Genomic DNA, 20,585 nt, shown 5'->3' with positions numbered 1-20,585 from the left:
CTGGCACACACAGAACGGAACCAGCAGGTGCGGAGACCCCTGGCAGAGACGGAACAGAACCAGCAGGCACACGGGCCTCTGGCAGGAATGCAACAGAACCAGCAGGCACACGGGCCTCTGGCAGGGACGCAACAGAACCAGCAGGCACACGGGCCTCTGGCAAACATAAAACAGACTGCAGCTGCACTGAGCAGTGACTCAGCTCAGGCAGCGACAGTCCGGTATAGTCCTCAGCTGGCTTCTTAACCTCCAGGGGTCCAGAGTCAGCTGGGGGCTGAAACCCAGCCTCTCGGGAGGCCCTGGAGTGTGTCTCAGTCTCAGAACTGGCCAGCTCTTGAGGAATGTTTCCATTGTTATTGGGTTTGTCTCTCTGCTTAGAGTACGAAGTTGTTGAACTGTCCGTTATGGGTTGGACTGACATGGCTTGCTGTACAGGAGGAGTAGGTGAAGGTGATGGCTGAACAGGTGGTGGAGCAACTGACACAGGATGCAGGGCTGGTGGCTGCTGAACAGGAGGCTGAACTGAGGATAAAGCTAATGATTCTTCTGCCAACCGGGCTACTGACTGGGCCATGGATTGTAACAGGGTTTGTAATAAGTCTGGCTGTGGCTGTAATTGAGCTATGGATTGTGAGGCTGAATGTGGCGGAGGTGGCGACTGGGCTTCTGGCCGGGCGGCTAACTGAGCTTCTGGCCGGGCGGCTAACTGAGCTTCTGGCCGGGCGGCTAACTGAGCTTCAGGCCATAAACAGTTTTTGTCCTGTGCCGTACAGAACATCACCCCTGAGTAAACAGTTCAGACCAATAATACTGTCCTGTCCACTCACCACAGCTGCCCGCTCGGAAATCCCCAGGTCCGACTGTGGCGAGGAGCGTCGGCAGCGTGAGCGCCGTTTCCCCCTTGAAGGCTGGGTTGACGGGCCGGGCAGTGAAGCATGAGTTGCAGGGTGGGTGGTAACAGCCGGGGGGTGAAGACGGAGTCCATTCAGAATGAAATTCTGTGCGAGCGGGTGAAGTGAGCTGAGCAGCCAGGGGAGACCAGAAACCAAGCGCTGTAGCCGATTAGCCACGGCTTGGCGAAATTCTCTCCCCTCGTGCTCCAGCCACGCGTTAATTAATTTGTCCACGGAGTAAACAATGTCCTCCCGGAGCTCCTTGGGCGGGTTGAATGCTGCTGGGTCCATAGTGGCCGGTTCGTACTGTCACGGCTGCCGAGGCGAGCCGTGTGGAGTTAGAAGAAGGACCCAAGATGCAGGCAGTGGATAAGATGCCGGTGAGTTTATTTATACAGGGGTGAGAAGGCAAACAGGCAAGAGGGAAGACAAAACTAAAGACCTGAACTGGGAAAGCTAAATGACAAACCTGAGATGATACAAAAGGGGATGAGAGGCAGAGAGACGAGCTGGACACTGAATAACACAGACTGACACGGAGGAACACAGACGAACCGGCAACAGGCAGGAAAACACACAGGGCTTAAATACACACACCAGTAATCAGGGGGTGAGAGACAGGAGGGCAACACAGCTGGGAGGAATCTGGGCTGACGGGACAGGGGAAACGTAACCTGATCACACTCACATACGACACGGACCTTCACAATAAAACAGGAAACTCAGACACATGGAACCAGACAAGACATTGAACTAAACAGACAGATTCACAAACAGATGGGGTGACACCATAGACAGACAGATACAGACGCAGACTCAGAGGCAGACCGAATATAACACAGAACCTAAACAATCATCTAAAAAATGATAACAAACTAAAAGCGCTGGGTCACCGACCCAGGACCGTGACACTTTTCTCCTCTCCTCTCCTCCTCTCCCTTAGCTTCCCTGCTTGGCCTCTTGTGTCCTTGTCTAGTCTTGTGTTTTTTGTATTACTTTTCCCTGGAACAGTCTCTCACAGAGAGGAATTATGGATTTGATCAACTGGTCCCTGAATGCAATTGACACCCTTTTCTCAATGAGAAGTCTGGGCTCGGGTGAGCCTGAGTGTCCTGGAGGTACTTTCCCTGCTGGATACTTGATGGACGGGTGGCATTACTCGAGGGTTGTGTGCCTGGCGGGACTGTCGATCGAAGACGCTGAAGATATCTATCTATTCGGAACCATGATAACAGGGTTCTTGCTGATCGGAGCTGGCTTGGCCCTGGCTTATCGAAGAATTAAGAAAGCGAAACCGGCTGTTCAAACCCCCACAAGGCTGCCCGCTGGGATTGAAACGATGGGACGAGGCGTGAGTTCTCAAAATGGGCTCATTGAGTGCAGCACGGATAAGATCTTGGAGAAGCTTGCAGCTGCCGTGAACACTCAGAATAAGACCTCTGAGCGCAAATTGGATTACACCTTGGAGAAGCACTCAGAATAAGAGTTGTTCGCACTAAAATAAAAGCCACCATCACTTCATGCGGCTACCACTTCAGCACCAGCTGTGATCTCAAGGCTGGAGCTGAACAAAAACACCCTGATAACAGACGGTGCTTAGACTGTTCCTCCCCTATGCAAGGCCACCTGGGTTGGCTGGAAGACTGTTTACTTAGCCTGGCAGGGCGAAGGACACTGTCTCAGCTGAACTCTGGACACACACACACATACACATACACTGATACACACTCATCCCCCCTCCCTTTCCAAACGCCTTCGATGCTTGTCCCCTCCCGGGGAAGATAGCGGTCGACTGGACCAACGCAGACATGCTGCAGGACCGGATGCGCTGTTTACACCGGCTCTCTATTACCCTTTACCCTCCCCTGTTGCTTGTCTCGTGTTTCTATAGTGTATTGATAGTCATGTGCTTTTTGTAGGCGCTGAGGTGTTGTTTTTTTTCTGTTCTCAAACTGATCTCCCTGTTGGAGCTCAGTCTGGGGGGAGTTCTTTTTTCTCCTCGTATTTCTTCATGTTGTGTATTTACCATTGTTATACCTCTCTGACCTGTCTTTCCCATATGATCTTTGTGTAATGTATGTATGGTCGGAAGGGTAAGATGGCGCTGGCATGGCTGGCTGCCTTAACCCAATTTCCCTCGTGATGAACAAAGTATGATCAATCAATCAATCAAATTAAATACAGGTGAAAAAATGCATGGAGTAAAGGCTGCAGTTAGCTCGCACCAGACACATCCCTTAATTCTGGGGACAGATTGGCCAGGGTTTATTAACCTTTTGGGGCAGTATGAGGGATGCATTCACGACCTTTAGCGGTGTGTAGTGTCTGTGCTCACTGGTGATGCGGGTCATCTGATGCTGACTCTGGGGAGGAGGAGATGGCAGGTACTTCACTTGAGGCCCCGCTGCCTCTAGTAATTCACTCCACACACGATTTCCTATTATAACAGTCTTGCGATGACATCCTATGCTCAGCCTTTGACCAAGTGATTAAAATTGATGGATTTATTAAGTGATTCATAACACTCGCACGAAAGAAGAAGCCGTGGAAAATGATTTTCCAGGCGGATTATGTGCGCCGATGGCACATGTCCTGCCTGGAGTGTCCGGAGTTGGTTAACCAGCATCCCAAAAGAGATACTGACTGGCCAGGGGCCTCTGTTCATGTCTTGTACACTAAAAGAACTGCACGAAACATGAATTTTAAATTCTTCTTCAGCCACCCCACCAACCCCTCTGTTGTTTACAGTGCAGGAGGTGCCCCAGGCCTCAACGGGATTCCTCCCTTTCGGTTATTGTTTGGCAGGAAGCCGTGAGAGCATGGAGCAGACTGTCTCCTAAATTGTTTGCACAAATAAAAAAAATTCACATTTGGGAAAAACTGTCTGGCAGCCTGGGTCCTTGCTACAAGCACCTTATGTCTTACCTTGCTTTAGGTGGAGTACACAGCTCCCTCATATACCTCATCTGAAGGTGAGGAAGAGGACCAAGAGAACTTGGAGGACAGGAAATACCCCGGTGAGGTCACCACCACCAGCTTCAAGGTCAAGTTTCAGCCCAAAGACAGCAAAAAAGAGCTTCTTGTGTAAGTCTTTAATATTTTTTACAAACCTTGTGTGATGAAAACCAGCTGTACAATTAAGAGCTGTGGCAGAGAAACAAACCCAGTTGCAAAGATTTTTTTTAAATGAATGGCAGTTTGTAAATTGGTCTGTAATGATCTAAAGCAGTGGAATCTCAAGAGGGGTTTATAGGAAATTATAGCTAAATGTTTAATACATTTAAGAGGGATTATGTCAGTAGGGCAGGAAGACGTGTGCATGTGAGAAATTATATCAATGAAATATGTCATGCAAATTAGTGCTCGCAAAGAAATTTTGAAATTTGGGTTGTGGGGGTTCAATTGGGACAGATGGAAAACTTTGTGTATCCTCATATTAAATAAGAAGTGTAAAACTACTGACAAAGGATTATTCAAGGCCTCAGTTTCAAAGGGTTAATAAGCAACTGTAATATTTTTTTGGGTTCTGTTCTGAGTGGAACATCTTTTGTGGAAAAACAAACTTTCTGACCAGGTCAGTAGGCTGGTCAGAAACCTGGCGTCAGCAAGTCAGCAATGTGCGTATTTTGGTTCATTGTCCTGCGGAGAGCAGCCTAAGTGGCCTTCCAGGTGCCAACAGCTAACCAGATGCTGCTGCACAGAAGAGACAGAACTCTCAGCTTCAGTTGGTGGAAACAGAGGAGGTTGATAGATGTTAAATGTAGAGACACCATAGCCAAAGACGTCACGGTACTGTGTTGTTGATCCAGGATAGCTGCTTGCTCCAGGTGGACAGTGCTTCTAACTCCTGGTTGGCTCGTTTGGTTTTCCTGTTAATGTGCAGATAGACGCCAGAGGAAAGACTAACCTTGGCACCGACAATGGCATAGAACTCTCTCCAAATGCAGGATGTAAACTGGGGTCCCCGATCGAATGTGATGTGTTGAAAGAACCCACAAACTTTTCTCAGTGAGTTGCTAATAATAGACAGCAATGAAGTGATTGTGAAAGTTCCAAACAGGACAGAAGGAGGCAAGATCTCTAACGAGGATGATGAGGGTTTCATCTTTCCCATTACTGTAACTAAGTCATTCACTTTTATTGGAGAGAAGGAGATACATGACTCAGGACACTGGTGATCATCTTCATAATGGGAGGAACATAAAGATAATTTCATCTTATCTACAAAGTCACTGATAAATATATAACGCTCTGTTAAAATAGCCTCTTTCACTGTCTCATTGTTTGATAAACAAACAAACCCGTGGTCTTTCATAGCTGCTCTGCTTTTCAACAGGCATGCTGAAGACCACAAGTTCTATTATTTAGCCAGGGTGAGCAAGAAACAAGCGACAGAAGGTTTCTGTCTCTTGTTTGTCACTTTCTGTCACCTTATGGAGCAGGTCATCTACCAAGCAGAATATGGGTGGGTCAGTATCCTCAAGTACTGAACTCAAGTTCCTCCCAATGCTCCTGACTCACAACTGGAGGGTGTGTGTGAATGTTAGAGCGGGCACCAAGGTTTGAACATGTGTGTGGCTGGGTGAATGAAGCTTGTAGTAAAAAGCACAAAAGAGTACTCAGAGTAGACAAGTGTTAGGGGGGAATTCAAGATGGCGCCGTAGAGTAGACATTGTGGCTGAGTGAGCTCCAGTGGTATTTGTTAATATTTATCTCATATCTTTATATTTGAACGGCGTCAAGTACAGAATTTCCAAAGGGGAGTGTTTTGACATGAACCTGAACAGTTACTTCCTAAAAATCTCGGACAGAAGTACAAAAAAATCATTGAGGAAAACTCCCAGTTATGCTGAAAACAAAGAGGAGCTAGGCACCATACCGGAGATACTGAGCATGTCTGCTAGTCCCGGCTCTATGGAACCAAGTATTGTTCACGCTTTGGATAGAATAACTGATAATCTTACTAAAGTAATTGACTCCAAGATTTCTACTGTTCTCGAAGCTATTAAAAAACAGACCTCACAGCTGCAGGCGATCGCCACCAGAATGAATGAGGCGGAGAAATGGATTGCTAATGTGGAGGACACGGCGACATTATCAGAGGCTAAGCTGGCACAACTCGAGAAACAAATACATGAGATGCTAGAACATAAAGATGAACTTGACAACCGAGGTCGCAGGTGCAACGTACGTATAGTCGGCTTACCTGAAGGCACGGAGGGCCCAGATCCAGTTAAGTTCCTTGAAAAGTGGATCCCGGAGTACCTCCAGATGGACACAAAGGCAGGGAGGCTGAAACTTGACCGAGCACACCGATCCTCAGCACCGAAGCCCGGCGTTGATCAACATCCCAGGCCACTTATAATGAAGTTTCACAACTATGCAGATAAACAACGCGTGATGGAGGCGGCTCGTCGGCTCGGACCCCACCGATCTAACAAGGACAGCCCCACATGTAAGGAATCTAGGATTTCCTTCTTTAATGATTAGCTGAGGTCGTTCGAAGAAGGAAACCTTTCGATGATGTAAAGGTGCGGCTGAGGAAGATGAATGTGGACTATGCATTACTATACCCAGCTACCTTGAGAGTAATGGTGAACGGGACTCAGAGGAGATTTAACACCCCGAAGGAGGCCGTTTCGCTGCTTCATTCACTTGAACAGAGGCAGGAAGACACTACTCGTCAGTAACTTGTCTATCAGTAGGTGACTTAAATAATATGGCAAGTAATCAGCTGCATTTGTGTACATGGAATGTAAGAGTGGTCCATAATCGTATTAAAAGGAGAAAAATACTCACCTTTCTGAAAAAAGAACACATTGATATTGTACTTTTGCAAGAAACACATTTATATGATGTAGAACACCTTAAATTACCGCAAGGTGGAATTGGACAGGTATTTTTCTCGTCATTTACCTCAAGAAGTAGAGGGGTGCAATCCTTGTGAGGAAAAGCCCCCTTTTTTCAAATACAGAGTGTGTCAAGGACAGGCATGGAAGGTATGTTATAGTCAAGGGAATATTATTGGGTATGGTTGTTTCTATATTGAATGTTTACTACCATCCTGCTCATTCGTCTGATTTTATGACCACAGTATTTACAGACTTCGCTGAGATTAACTCTGACATTTCTATAGTGTGGGGAGATTTCAATTGTATACTGAATCCTGTTATTGACAGGCTCCCCCACAAGCCTTTGCCTCTCTCACCACAAGCTAAGGCACTTAATTCTATCTGTGAAGATTTGAGATTTGTAGATGTATGGAGAATAAAACTAGGATTGATTTTTTTTTTTTTTTTTACCAGGGCTATTGTTGCACTTAGTCTTATCGTGTGAAATTAGTAGTATTCTAATCTCAGGCCATGCCAATGTAATGCTGGATCTCTCTCTCAAAGATATGGTAAACAGAGGAAAATACTGGAGGTTAAATACAACTATTCTAAAGGACCATACATTTATATCTTACTTCAACACTGAGTTTAGATATTTTTTGTACATCAACCGGCAGTCAACAAATGACTCTGCCCTACTGTGGGAAACTATTAAATTATACCAATAAGCGGCAGCAGAAATTGAGGAAGCAGAATCAGTTAATGACAGAATTTAAAACAAAAGAAAGTACTTATGCTGATTCCCCAACTCCTGCCTTACTGCAAGAGATATCTGCTGTCAGATCAACTTTAGATAGCCTTTTTACACAAGATTAAGAACTTAACCTTAAGTTTACTACAGGGAGTGCAGAATTATTAGGCAAGTTGTATTTTTGAGGAATAATTTTATTATTGAACAACAACCATGTTCTCAATGAACCCAAAAAACTCATTAATTTCAAAGCTGAATGTTTTTGGAAGTAGTTTTTAGTTTGTTTTTAGTTTTAGCTATTTTAGGGGGATATCTGTGTGTGCAGGTGAGTATTACTGTGCATAATTATTAGGCAACTTAACAAAAAACAAATATATACCCATTTCAATTATTTATTTTTACCAGTGAAACCAATATAACATCTCCACATTCACAAATATACATTTCTGACATTCAAAAACAAAACAAAAACAAATCAGCGACCAATATAGCTACCTTTCTTTGCAAGGACACTCAAAAGCCTGCCATCCATGGATTCTGTCAGTGTTTTGATCTGTTCACCATCAACATTGCGTGCAGCAGCAACCACAGCCTCCCAGACACTGTTCAGAGAGGTGTACTGTTTTCCCTCCTTGTAAATCTCACGTTTGATGATGGACCACAGGTTCTCAATGGGGTTCAGATCAGGTGAACAAGGTGGCCGTGTCATTAGTTTTTCTTCTTTTATACCCTTTCTTGCCAGCCACGCTGTGGAGTACTTGGATGCGTGTGATGGACCATTGTCCTGCATGAAAATCACGTTTTTCTTGAAGGATGCAGACTTCTTCCTGTACCACTGCTTGAAGAAGGTGTCTTCCAGAAACTGGCAGTAGGACTGGGAGTTGAGCTTGACTCCATCCTCAACCCGAAAAGGCCCCACAAGCTCATCTTTGATGAAACCAGCCCAAACCAGTACTCCACCTCCACCTTGCTGGCGTCTGAGTCGGACTGGAGCTCTCTGCCCTTTACCAATCCAGCCACAGGCCCATCCATCTGGCCCATCAAGACTCACTCTCATTTCATCAGTCCATAAAACCTTAGAAAAACCAGTCTTGAGATATTTCTTGGCCCAGTCTTGACGTTTCAGCTTGCGTATCTTGTTCAGTGGTGGTCGTCTTTCAGCCTTTCTTACCTTGGCCATGTCTCTGAGTATTGCACACCTTGTGCTCTTGGGCACTCCAGTGATGTTGCAACTCTGAAATATGGCCAAACTGGTGGCAAGTGGCATCTTGGCAGCTGCACGCTTGACTTTTCTCAGTTCATGGGCAGTTATTTTGCACCTTGGTTTTTCCACACGCTTCTTGCGACCCTGTTGACTATTTTGAATGAAACGCTTGATTGTTCGATGATCACGCTTCAGAAGCTTTGCAATTTTGAGACTGCTGCATCCCTCTGCAAGATATCTCACTATTTTTGACTTTTCTGAGCCTGTCAAGTCCTTCTTTTGACCCATTTTGCCAAAGGAAAGGACGTTGCCTAATAATTAAGCACACCTGATATAGGGTGTTGATGTCATTAGACCACACCCCTTCTCATTACAGAGATGCACATCACCTAATATGCTTAATTGGTAGTAGGCTTTCAAGCCTATACAGCTTGGAGTAAGACAACATGCATGAAGAGGATGATGTGGACAAAATACTCATTTGCCTAATAATTCTGCACTCCCTGTAGACAAAGATTTTATGAACATGGAAACAAACCCGGAAAATACTTGGCATATCTTACCAAGAAAAGATCCGAAACACAAGTTATTACAGTTATTTGTGATGCTCAGAATGAGCGTGTATATGATAGTAAAACCATAAATAACATCTTCAAAGAATTTTATTGTAGACTATATACATCTGAACAACCAGTTGACGCACTGGAATTAATGGAGGATTTCTTCTCCAGGCTCAATCTGCCTACCATAGCAACAAAACAACAGACCACCTTCAATGCTCCCATTTCTAGAGGGGAAGTACTAAACGCTATAAAAACTTTAAAGAACGGAAAAGCCCCAGGACCTGATGGTTTTAGTAGAGAATTTTATAAAGAATTCAGTGAGCTGTTAATAGACCCATTACTTAATATGTTTAGATATTCGTTCTTGCGTAATAGATTACCTCAGACTGTAAGGGAACCTAATATCTCTCTTATTTTGAAGAAGGGGAAGTGTGCAGAGTCTTGTTCCTCTTATAGACCGATAGCTCTTCTAAATGTGGACCAGAAGATACTTTCTAAAATATTAGCTACTCGACTCGAAACTCTCCTGCCTCTAATTATTAAAGAAGAGCAAACAGGCTTTATAAAAGGCCGTAATTCCCGTAACAATGTCAGGCCCCTTCTCAGTCTGATTCAGGCTGCTCAGCAAAGGAACATGGGCGGTTTGGTGCTTTCTCTGGATGCAAGACATCAGTACCGGCTTTACTTAACATTATTATCTTGGGGGTAACTGTGACCGAGGACCTGTCCTGGGGCAACCATATCACCTCAGTTGCATGGAAAGCCCAACAGCGCCTCTACTACCTGAGGAGACTGCGGAGCGCACACATTCCCAGATCTCTGATCTTGAACTTCTACAACTGTGCCATCAGCAGCGTTCTGACGTATGGATTTCTAGTGTGGTTCCCCAGCTGCACCAAGGCCGATCAGCAAGCACTCCAGCGGGTGGTGAAAGAAGCTGGCAGAATTATTGGAATAAGTCTGCCAGAGATTAGTAATATCTTCCCCACTCGCTGTCTGAGACGGGTGCACAGTATTCTGCGGGACCAACATCACCCTGCGCGCCACCTTTTCCATCTGCTGCCCTCAGGGAGAAGGTACAGGTCTATACAGGCCAGAACATCCAGACTGGCCAACAGCCTGTATCCACAGGCTGTGAGGCTCCTGAACTCTCTGCCCCCCTCTCACGGACAATAACCATATCCAACTTCTTAATAGCACTGAACTTACTTGTCAGGTTCTCATGTTTACTTGTCATGTTCTCATGTTGTTGCTAAGGATTGTCTTATTGCACTGGAGTCACACTGGGTTAAATATTTACACTTGGGTTTTAAGGGGTATTTATTATTTTCTTCATTATTTTATTTACGGGTTGTACGGAAGCCCCAAATGCAATTTCATTGTTCTCTGACAATGACAATAAATAAATAAATAAATAAATAAATAAATAAATATTGATACATTTAGTCAGTTTTCTGGTTATAAAGTAAATTTGACTAAGTCGGAGGCTATGCCAACTGGGAGCCTTAATTCAGTGCCAACTGGACTGTTTTCTTTCCTCTTCATGAGGTCCCCCACAGATTTTGTATACTATTTATAACTCCAAAATTTAAACAAATGTATAAAGCAAATTTTGCCCCTCTGTTCAAGAAGGTAAAGCAGGATTTGGAGAGATGGAATTCCCTACCTGTTTCCTGGCTAGAACGTATACCAATGGTTAAGATGAATATTTTGCCTCAACTGTTATATCCTGTTCAAATTATTCCAGTTATAATTTCAAATAGGGTGATGAAGGATCTGAATAGCTGGCTAAGCTCTTTTATATGGAGCAAACGCAGACCAAAACTTAAGATGGCCACACTACAGCTCCCAGGTTCAGTAGGGGGTTTAGATTTACCAAATATTAGAACTGGGGTGGGCAATTCCAGGCCCCGAGGGCCGGTGTCCTGCAGGTTTTAGATCTCACCTTGGGTCAACACACCTGAATCACATGATTAGTTCGTTACCAGGCCTCTGGAGAACTTCAGGACATGTTGAGGAGCTAATTTAGCCATTGAAATCAGCTGTGTTGGTTCAAGGACACATCTAAAACCTGCAGGGACACCGGCCCTCGAGGCCTGGAGTTGCCCACCCCTGTATTAGTACATATCAATTGAGTACTCACATGTGCTATATTCATGACTGGGTCACAAATAATTCACACTCTATCTGGTTGGGGATTGAAACCTCTCTTTCAAAGTATCCATTAAGGGACTAACTGTCCCTTAATAACTGTTCTTTAAGAACTTTAAAGATATTAGATCGGGCTGTGATAATCCAATCACACTTAATACACTTAAGGCCTGACGGTCAGTATGTCGAATTGAGGGAAGGTTGAAGTTAACATCTATGTTCACCCCTATTGTGAATAATCTTCACTTTCAACCGGGGATGTTTGATATAGGTTTTAAGGAATGGAAGAACAAAGGAGTTCACAGACTGAGGGACTTATTCTCCGACAATGTGGTTATGCCATTTGACCAAATGGTTGAGAAATATTCTCTCCCCAAACATGACTTTTTCCATTATTTACAGATAAGGCATTATATCTTGCACAGTACTAACTTCAGTGAGAGTCATGAAGTCTCTCATGTTAAGAAATTATTATTTTTAACAGATAAAGAGGTACCTGTGAAGATATTTTCTACGGCTTTATATTCTGTATCTTCAGTGATGTCACAGAGGCTTAAAGGCACACGGGAAAAGGAGTTAGGTATAATAATTGATAATGAAAAGTGGAAACATGTCTGGAGTTATGCCAAATCAATCTCAGTTTGTAATCGTACCAAAGCAATACAGTTAAAAATCATACACAGAATGCATATATCCATATTTCGCAGACATAATAATAATAATAATAATGGATACTTTATTGATCCCCATGGGGAAATTACTTGTTTTTCTCTGCATTTGACCCATTCACTCAGTGAAGCAGTGGGCAGCCCACTAAGCAGGCGCCCGGGGAGCAGTGTGTAGGGACGGTACCTTGCTCAGGGGTACCTCAGGGTAGCCGTTAAGTGGATTCGAACCGCCGACCTTCCGATCATGGGGCGACCACTTTACCTACTGAGCTATCCCTGCCCCTAAACATCAATATAATCCTACCCTTTCACCCATGTGCATCAAATGCAAGACAGAAATTGGTACCCTAACTCACAGCTTCTGTTCATGTTTGAAATTGCAAGAATATTGGTCTAATGTGTTATCTGAAATGGAGAAGATTTTGGGTTGTAAATTGGAGATGGACCCTTTGTCTCTCATACTGAGTCTCCCCAGCCGGCGGTTAATATCCAAGAATAATAGGAGGTTGTATTGTATTCTCACCTATGCGGTGAGGAATATACTACTCCAATGGATTAATGAAAAAGCACCAACTATTAAAGGTTGGAAAAGAGTAGTGTTGGATCTAGTGCCATTGGAATATCTTACATGTGTACTGCACTCAAAAACAGACCAATTCTTCAAGGTGTAGGAACCATACTTGAATTATGTGGAACCTGATGTCTCTAGTATTATGTTACAAGGATTCTCTTGAGTGTTCAAACTGCAATGTACTACTGGGACCACAGGTATTGTACTGTATTATATTTTTTATTTACTTTTTAGATGGATCTGAGCTGGTGTTTTGTTTTGTGTTTAGTTCTCAGTCTGTTTGTTTGTTTTTGTTTTTGCTTTGTTTTGGGGGTTGTTATTGCTTTGTGGGGTGTTTTTGGGGGGGGGGGTTGCTTGGGGGGGGGGGGGGTTATGGCTCTGAACTGTACACATTATTATGTTATGTAATTATGTACTATTTGTGAAAATGGAAAAAAAAAAAAAAAAAAAAAAAAATATATATATATATATATATATATATATATATATATATATATATATATATATATATATATATATATATATATAAAGAAAAGTGTTATAGTTAAGTACCAGTCGATTTTTGTTGCTTGCTTTATTGCATATGTAATTATGAGTTTCTCTTTTAGAAAGGGAGAGTATTTAAATGAAATGAAATGAAAACATGGGAGCAAAAGACAATGCAAGACACAGGATATGTGCACAAGAAAGCTTTTGTTTTCTGAAAAGTCTGTAGAAGCACTACACTGATCTGTGAATGTGTTCTTGACCCTAGGTGTCCTACTCCAGGCTGTGATGGCAGTGGACACATTACTGGCAATTACGCATCACATCGGAGGTAAGACCTCAAATCTAGCTTAGAAGTAATGTCCAGTGTTTGCTTCTGCTGTTTTCAAAGTGTGATTATAGCAAAAAAAAAAAACTTTCATTTTGGCCTGTAAAAAAAAGAAAGAAAAATCTCATTAGCCTGTCTTTACTAAGTCTGTCAGACAGCAGTCAGAACACTGTTCACCATTACTGACACACAGTTTGGTCAAGTTACTTGAAAATAGTAATTAGTTACTAATTACTTCTCCATGAAAGTAATCCCATTACTTTACTGATTACTTATTTTCAACAGTAATTATATACTTTATTATTTTATTACTTAGTTTAAAAACATGATACACAATCTGAATAGGTAATAAAGCAATAGACCTTTCAGCCCATTTTTCTGCATAATCCATCATATAAAATTGAATCAAATGGAAAAGCCTCTTTTTAAAAATTGTTTTATTAGTTTTAATCTTTTAACTTTATGCACATTGCATCGAGCAAACATTTTATTATATGTAACTGTCTTTGACTTGAAGAAAATTGTTTAACAGTTAAACCTGTTTTCTGCATATTCAGCATATAAAATAAAATAATGTGTGTACACTCACTCTTTCAAATAGATCCAAGTAATGCACAGCAAAAGAAAAAACTCAAATCAAAGATTCAGCAGCACTAAGTCATGCCACTCTTAAATCTACTTTCACCTGTTTAGCAGGAGTGGGACTGGTGGAGGTTTGCCACCGCAGTGGTCATGTCAGTGGAGGGATTTGGGGGTTTCTCTGTGAATTTCACATTCCCGTGGCAGCGTGCTCAGTGCTTGCTCAGATTTGAAGTTTAATTTTACCCTTTTTACGGAATCAAACTCAAAGTAATGTGAGTACTTCCAAGCTTTAAAAGCTGCATGGTCGTACTCTCTCCCGTCCTCCATATTATCCATTGTTGATCTACACACGTCTGTTGCTGCCACGGACATCACACGCTCGTTGTCATGAGACACTCTTACAAACAAAATCACGGTTTAGTAATGCAGTAACACAGCGTGCTTATGGGAAAGTAACAGAAATCTAATTTGCAATAGTAATCCCTTACTTTACGCGTTACTTGAAAAAAGTAATCGGATTACACGTTACTGCCCATCTCTGCTGACACATTACTTTTATGGCATCCAGTCCTGTGACTTTCCTAGTGTGTGTCTATAGCTGTGTTCACTGCAGGAAAAGCAAAGCATTCAAACTTCTCACACATTATTACCAAAATACTGTATTTACTTATACTGCCCTCTACATCCAATACCTGGCTGAAGTCAGCAGACAGACCAAACTCTTCCTCTCCTCAGAATAAGCACAATGACAGAAGGGTTCAGGTTGCCTCTCTATACTTAGACCAGGTGAACTTGGGCAAAACTGAGGAAATATCCACCTGCTGGTTTCTTGTGTGGGCATGTTCTTCCTATTGGCCAGATCTATAAATATCAGCATGAATTGCTGTCTGTATTGCCGTGAGAGCCTTGGAATAAAGTCATGACAAGGGTGTACCCTGCCTTCTCATCCTATGACAGCTGGAAAAGATTCTAGCCTCCATTCTCATGTCTTAAAAATGAATAATCACAAGACACATAGAAAATACTCGCTCGTTTTTTTCTTTACTAAACTCTGTGCCAATTTTTTTTATTCTTCATTGACAGAAGCAAAACTCAGATTTTAGATTACATACCAACAGTGCTTTAAAACACAATTAATTTCAAGCTGAAGAAGGTGCATCAATCATGAAGAACATTGTTTGCTTTCCCTCAACAGCAACACTCTTACTGTGGACTTACTGATGACATTATTGAACAGCAACAAATTTGCAAACATGCATATCCCAAATCATGCAAGAAGGTGGAATCAAAGAAGTAAACTTTGTCTAAGTAACAAATGAACATGTTCATCTAGGATACAATGAAGTGGTAACAGTGAGTCAGCTCTGAACAGACTTCAGTTAGTCCAGAACAAGGCGGCCAGATTAGTGTTAAAGTGTTCATACTATACAAATATCGATAAAATGCATGATAAACTTTCTTGGCTTTCTGTACAAGCTGAATTATACGATGGCTTACTTGTATTTTTTTTTTTAAAAAAAGCAATACTGTTAAACACACCATATTTTTTTCTGCTCAGTTGCAATATCCAGATGAAATACATAATCATAGTACACGATTTTCAACAAACTGCAATTTAGTAACTCCTCGAGTTAAACGCAACTTTTTGAAAACCTCTGTTATATTTAGAGCATCTTTTCAGTGGAATAAGTTGCCTTATGCACTTAGAGAATTGGCTTCTATTCATAATTTTAAAAATCACTTATAAGCCTATTTAGGCAGCTTTTAATTCATTGTAAATACTGTAAGAGGGCAATGTCATTTGTAATGGAAATTTGTGTATTTTATTTCAGTGTCATTGATATTTATATGCTTATATTTTCTTAATTGTAAACATTTACTGTGGATATAAGAGCCAAATTATGCAGATATTTGGTATCCACTTTATTGTGTAATATTTTATTTGATTGTATTTGATGGTTTTGGCCCCAGGAAGATTAGCAACCACTGTTGTGGAAGCTAATGGGTTTCCTTATAAACAAACAGAAGAGGTTTCCCATAGTTATATAACAAGTTTTAAGTTAAAATACATTTCAGTCATTGGGAGAATAGTGTGCAAGGCCATCTCATTCCCACGGCTGACATATAGCTTTGGTCCCTCTTTCCTGGTGACTCGCACATTCCATACCAATCTGTCTTTATTGGAGGATACAGTAAGTGATAACGACTACAGGCCAGCTGGTTCTTTTTCATCAATACTTGACAAGCATCACATTTCTTTGTTTAAGGTTGGCTGCTCCGATGTCCACTTCTGTGAGGTTGTAGTGGGAACAGATAATGTTTCTGCCACTTGTCCTAGAATGCGTTAGACCAGTTTTGAACCCTGTGTCACTGATGTTTGGATAATATGGACCTACTTTTTGAGTAAGCAGTGAAGGTGTAAGAATGAAATGATTTGAAACATACCTGGACATTGTACAGCATCTGTGGCACATCCAACATGTGGCCAGTCCACATGAGATCAAATAGTTTGTCATATTCCAGCCACCACACAATACAACTTTATTGTTATTTTGAAGGAGACTGTTTGTTTTTCCTGTACAAGCGAATGCAGCTTCACTTTAAATGCGTTGGAACAGAGTTTTATGAAAGAAGCTGGCCTTCAAAGTTATCAGCTCACATTAAATAAAACATTTATGAAGAATGTAAACATGAGCTTCTTAGTACTTATTTACTGACGTCAGGTAAAGCCATCTGCTTAGTTTATGGAGAGCAGATAGCTGTGTTTAAGGATTCCAGTTTGAATGAACATTATGAAGTTAAACACACAAAAAAGTACAACAATTGGTCTCATGCAGAGTGGGAACAGACATTTGAATCTTTGCTAGACCTTTTCTCCTTGTCTCTGGACTAAAGCTGCAATGTCTATGACATAGGCCCGATATTCCATCTTTGTACACTGAAACAATTAAAGAGTGAAAGTGACCACAAATATAGTGATTTTTTTTTTTATAGAAGTGACTGCCTGCTTAGATAGGCCTGGCCTGAAATGGAACAAACCGGCAGGTTTTATGATTGGCTGTCCAAACCAGAACTGAAATTGGTATTTTTGCATTGTGCTATATACCAGGAGGTGTCACAGTATGCGGCAGCACACTGTATGAATTTGCAAAGAGGACCCAAAATGCAGACAAAGAATGTGAAAGAAAACTTGAATATTAACAAAAAGCGAGATGTTTAATGAGGCTGTTAAAGGGTATAAACAAAGGGCAAGGCAAACTGAAGCAAAACTAACATTAACCTAAACTGGGTGAACAAAACAAACAACATTAAAAACCTGGACATGAAACTTAGAAACATGGTGTGGAGAACATGACGTGAACAACAGACAACCTGAGAGAAATACACATACTAAATACACACAAGGGTGATTAGTGGAAGTGGAAACACATGGGGAAACAGCTGACACTAATTGAGACAAAGGAAGCAAAGCGGACCACACTGACATAGGACCGAGACTATCAAAATAAAACAGGAAACAAAGTGGAAAGCAGACATGACAATACAACTTCACAACATGGACAAGAAGACAAGAAACATGACAGACTAACACAGAAGACCTAAGTGAAACATAAATAAACTAAAGGCAACCAAAAGATAATCCAATTACTCAACATAATAAAGGAATAACTTAAGAACTCAAAACGTAAACTGAAAACGCTGGGTCAGAGACCCAGGATCGTGACAGGAGGTGTTATTGTAAGTCAGTGCTAGTTTTGTGAAAAGGAAGGCAAGGACATCCTTGAGCTCTCAGGTGCAGAAGGGAAGGCGGACCTTGCTGTTGATGTGAGTGTCCTTCTTATTTCCACCTCAAACACTGAACCTGACTTTAATGCACTTATTCAAACCTAAAACATAATGAGTGAGATTTCTCTCACTGAACAAGAAAAAAAAAAAAAAAAAAAAAAAGAACTGAGAAACTGCTGATAAAATAATTACTTCAAACAAAATAGAAATAGCATTTTGTGTGAGGGATTTAAAATTTTGGTAAAACAATTATTTTGCTATTCATTGTGGGTGTTTTGATTAAATAGTGATAAAATGTTGGCATTTTCACTATACCTATTTCCAAAAGTGGCTTTGTTCTGCATATCACAGTGAGTTTAACAGTCTTATTGTCTGTGGAAATAAGCTATTGTAAATTCTGGGTGGTGCTGATTTTTTTAATGATGGGGGTATGAGGTGTGTCTCCCAGTGCAGAGGGCATACATCTTACTGTGTCCTTGAAAATGGTCTCCAGAAAGGCATTAACATCCATCCTTACCATCCATCCTCAGTTCAAAAGTCGCAGAGCCTTGCTGTCAGTTAACCAGTCAACATACCAACGAGCTGACAAGGTGCACCACTGTGGTGCAGCTTGAACAAGATAGGACAGATTTATTTGCTGAAAGGGGAAATAACACAAAACTATACTGGTACATCTATAAACTAACACATAGAGACTCACACAGCCAGGAATGAGAGAGATCACCACGCTGGACAGAAGAAAACAAAAGGCTTAAATATACAGGGAATTACGAGGGAACAGGAAACTCGTGGGGAACACAGCTGGGGCAAATTACACACAATGAGATGGAGCATGTACAGTTAAACATTACACATGAGACAAGGTAGCTTCAAAGTAAGAGAGGCAAGCAAAACATGGTGTAGGAGACTACCAAAGTAAAACAGGAAATAATGGGAACACACTCAGAGAGGTGCAGACAGACAAACAGAGACATGACTAGGGAAACATGGATAATATGACAGGCAAGGGGGAGCAGAATGAAACATGAGTGAAGCAAGACACAAAGACTCACAACATAGATAAACACAGACACACAGAGGGCAAAGACACAAGGGGGAATCTAATAATCAAAAGGCTAAACAGAATAACCTAGGTACTGTAGAATAAATCCTTAGAATAACAAAGTGGACTTAAATATAAATTAGAATCCAAAATAATATCAAAACGCAAGAAAACTCAAAATGCTGGGCCAAAAAACCCAGGATCATGACAATAAGTCCAAAATCCAATTTGAGAGTAAGGTGTTCAATCCAGTCAGAGAGAGAGCTGTGGGATGATTGCACTAAAAACTAAAGAGAAAATGATAAGCAGAATCCTGGCTTAACTCATCTTTTTCTCCAAGTGCCATAAGATAGTGTGTAGGGCACATGTATCACATATTATACAACATGCTCTAATCACTTCATCCAAAACAGTCCTGAAGTAATGCCATTGCACCCTGTAGGTGGTAGATAGAAAGCACTTGCATAGAAAAAAGTGCTTGTGTATGGGTGACTGAGGCAGGTTGTGTAAAGCACTTTGAGTGCTCAGATAAAGAAGAAAAGTGCTAAATAATGACCTGTCTATTCAACCTCTGACCAGACTCTGATCTGCTTTTATACAATTTTATGAGAGAAAGTGCGAGAAAGAGAGCAATATGCCAGATGATATATACAAGTTTTTAGGATCATATGCTGCAATCCAGATGATGACAGCATGCCCCCTTGAGGCTGTGTAAAGCCACTAGGAATAGACCCACGGGGCTTACATTTCACTACCCTACTAAGGCCCATAGTAGGCTGATCAGGGGTCCAGTTCAAGCATGAAATGCAAACCATATCTTGGTCCAACAGTGCGGGGCCTCAGTGGGACAGCCCATAATGTGGGCTGACTGTGAGCTGCCCACACTAACAAGAGAATGGCCCACAGTGTGTCCCACTGTAGACCTGCAACAGATCTACAGCATGCTCAGATACTGGCCTAATATATTTTACTTGTTGAGCTCTTTTGCAGTATATCAATTAGAGCAAGTATAACTTTAATTTTACTGAGGTTTTAAATCAGTCATCTTCTCTCAGTCTTATATTTCTGACATTGTAATTAAACATGTTCTATCATTTCATGTTTTCATCTATTTTAGAGAAGATATGAAACACCTTTACTTTTGTATTATAAATAATATACCAGCAAATGTGCCCATGAACTGAGGGGCTGTGTGAGCAGGACAAAACCAATGCTTATCACTCACTAAACGGGGTGTGCCCACACATGGTCCACACAGTTAAGTGCCCACAGAATTCCTTCTGGGGGACACAAATGGGCAAAATTTCACTATGGGGAACACTTGGGCTAGCCTACCCAACCATAATAGATTTTAAAACCCAGCCAACACAGTCTCACAGTTCACCCACATCTACCCACTGTGACCCCACACAGGTATGTTTGCTAGGTTTAGGGAAAGCCTTGTTTATGTCAGCAAGACAATACTAAACCACATACTTGGCTGCAATCTAGCACCACACTGAAAATGTTTGAATTGTGAAATGAAAAGTGTCACTAAGTGTAACTTTTAAGAGATTTCTATTTCTTATCTCCTTTTTTTGCAAATAACTAAAACTAGTTTTTCTAACAGCTCTCAGCTAAAGACATTTTTTCAAATTGTTTATAGCTTTGGAATTTTATTGTTATTTATTTAGGTTTTACATAGATTCCCATTTTGTGGGTGGGGTCTCGGGGGGGGGGGGGGGGGGGG

The 20,585-nt window shown here is 41.7% G+C and overlaps 1 protein-coding gene across 7 annotated transcripts in view; it reads left to right on the top strand.

The window, feature by feature from the left end:
- The window catches only part of myt1a (myelin transcription factor 1a), a 65,047-nt gene that overhangs the window by 18,451 nt on the left and 26,011 nt on the right, over positions 1-20,585 (top strand). For all 7 annotated transcript variants that reach the window (XM_082517605.1, XM_082517608.1, XM_082517607.1 and 4 more), the window contains exons 13-14: positions 3,829-3,977; positions 13,387-13,449. In XM_082517605.1, the coding sequence (XP_082373731.1) occupies positions 3,829-3,977; positions 13,387-13,449 (212 nt within the window). The remainder of the gene's footprint in view (positions 1-3,828; positions 3,978-13,386; positions 13,450-20,585) is intronic.

Source organism: Aulonocara stuartgranti, assembly GCF_965226115.1.
Source record: "Aulonocara stuartgranti genome assembly, chromosome: 20".
Classification (NCBI taxonomy): domain Eukaryota; kingdom Metazoa; phylum Chordata; class Actinopteri; order Cichliformes; family Cichlidae; genus Aulonocara; species Aulonocara stuartgranti.
This window is presented reverse-complemented; position numbering and strand designations above follow the sequence as displayed.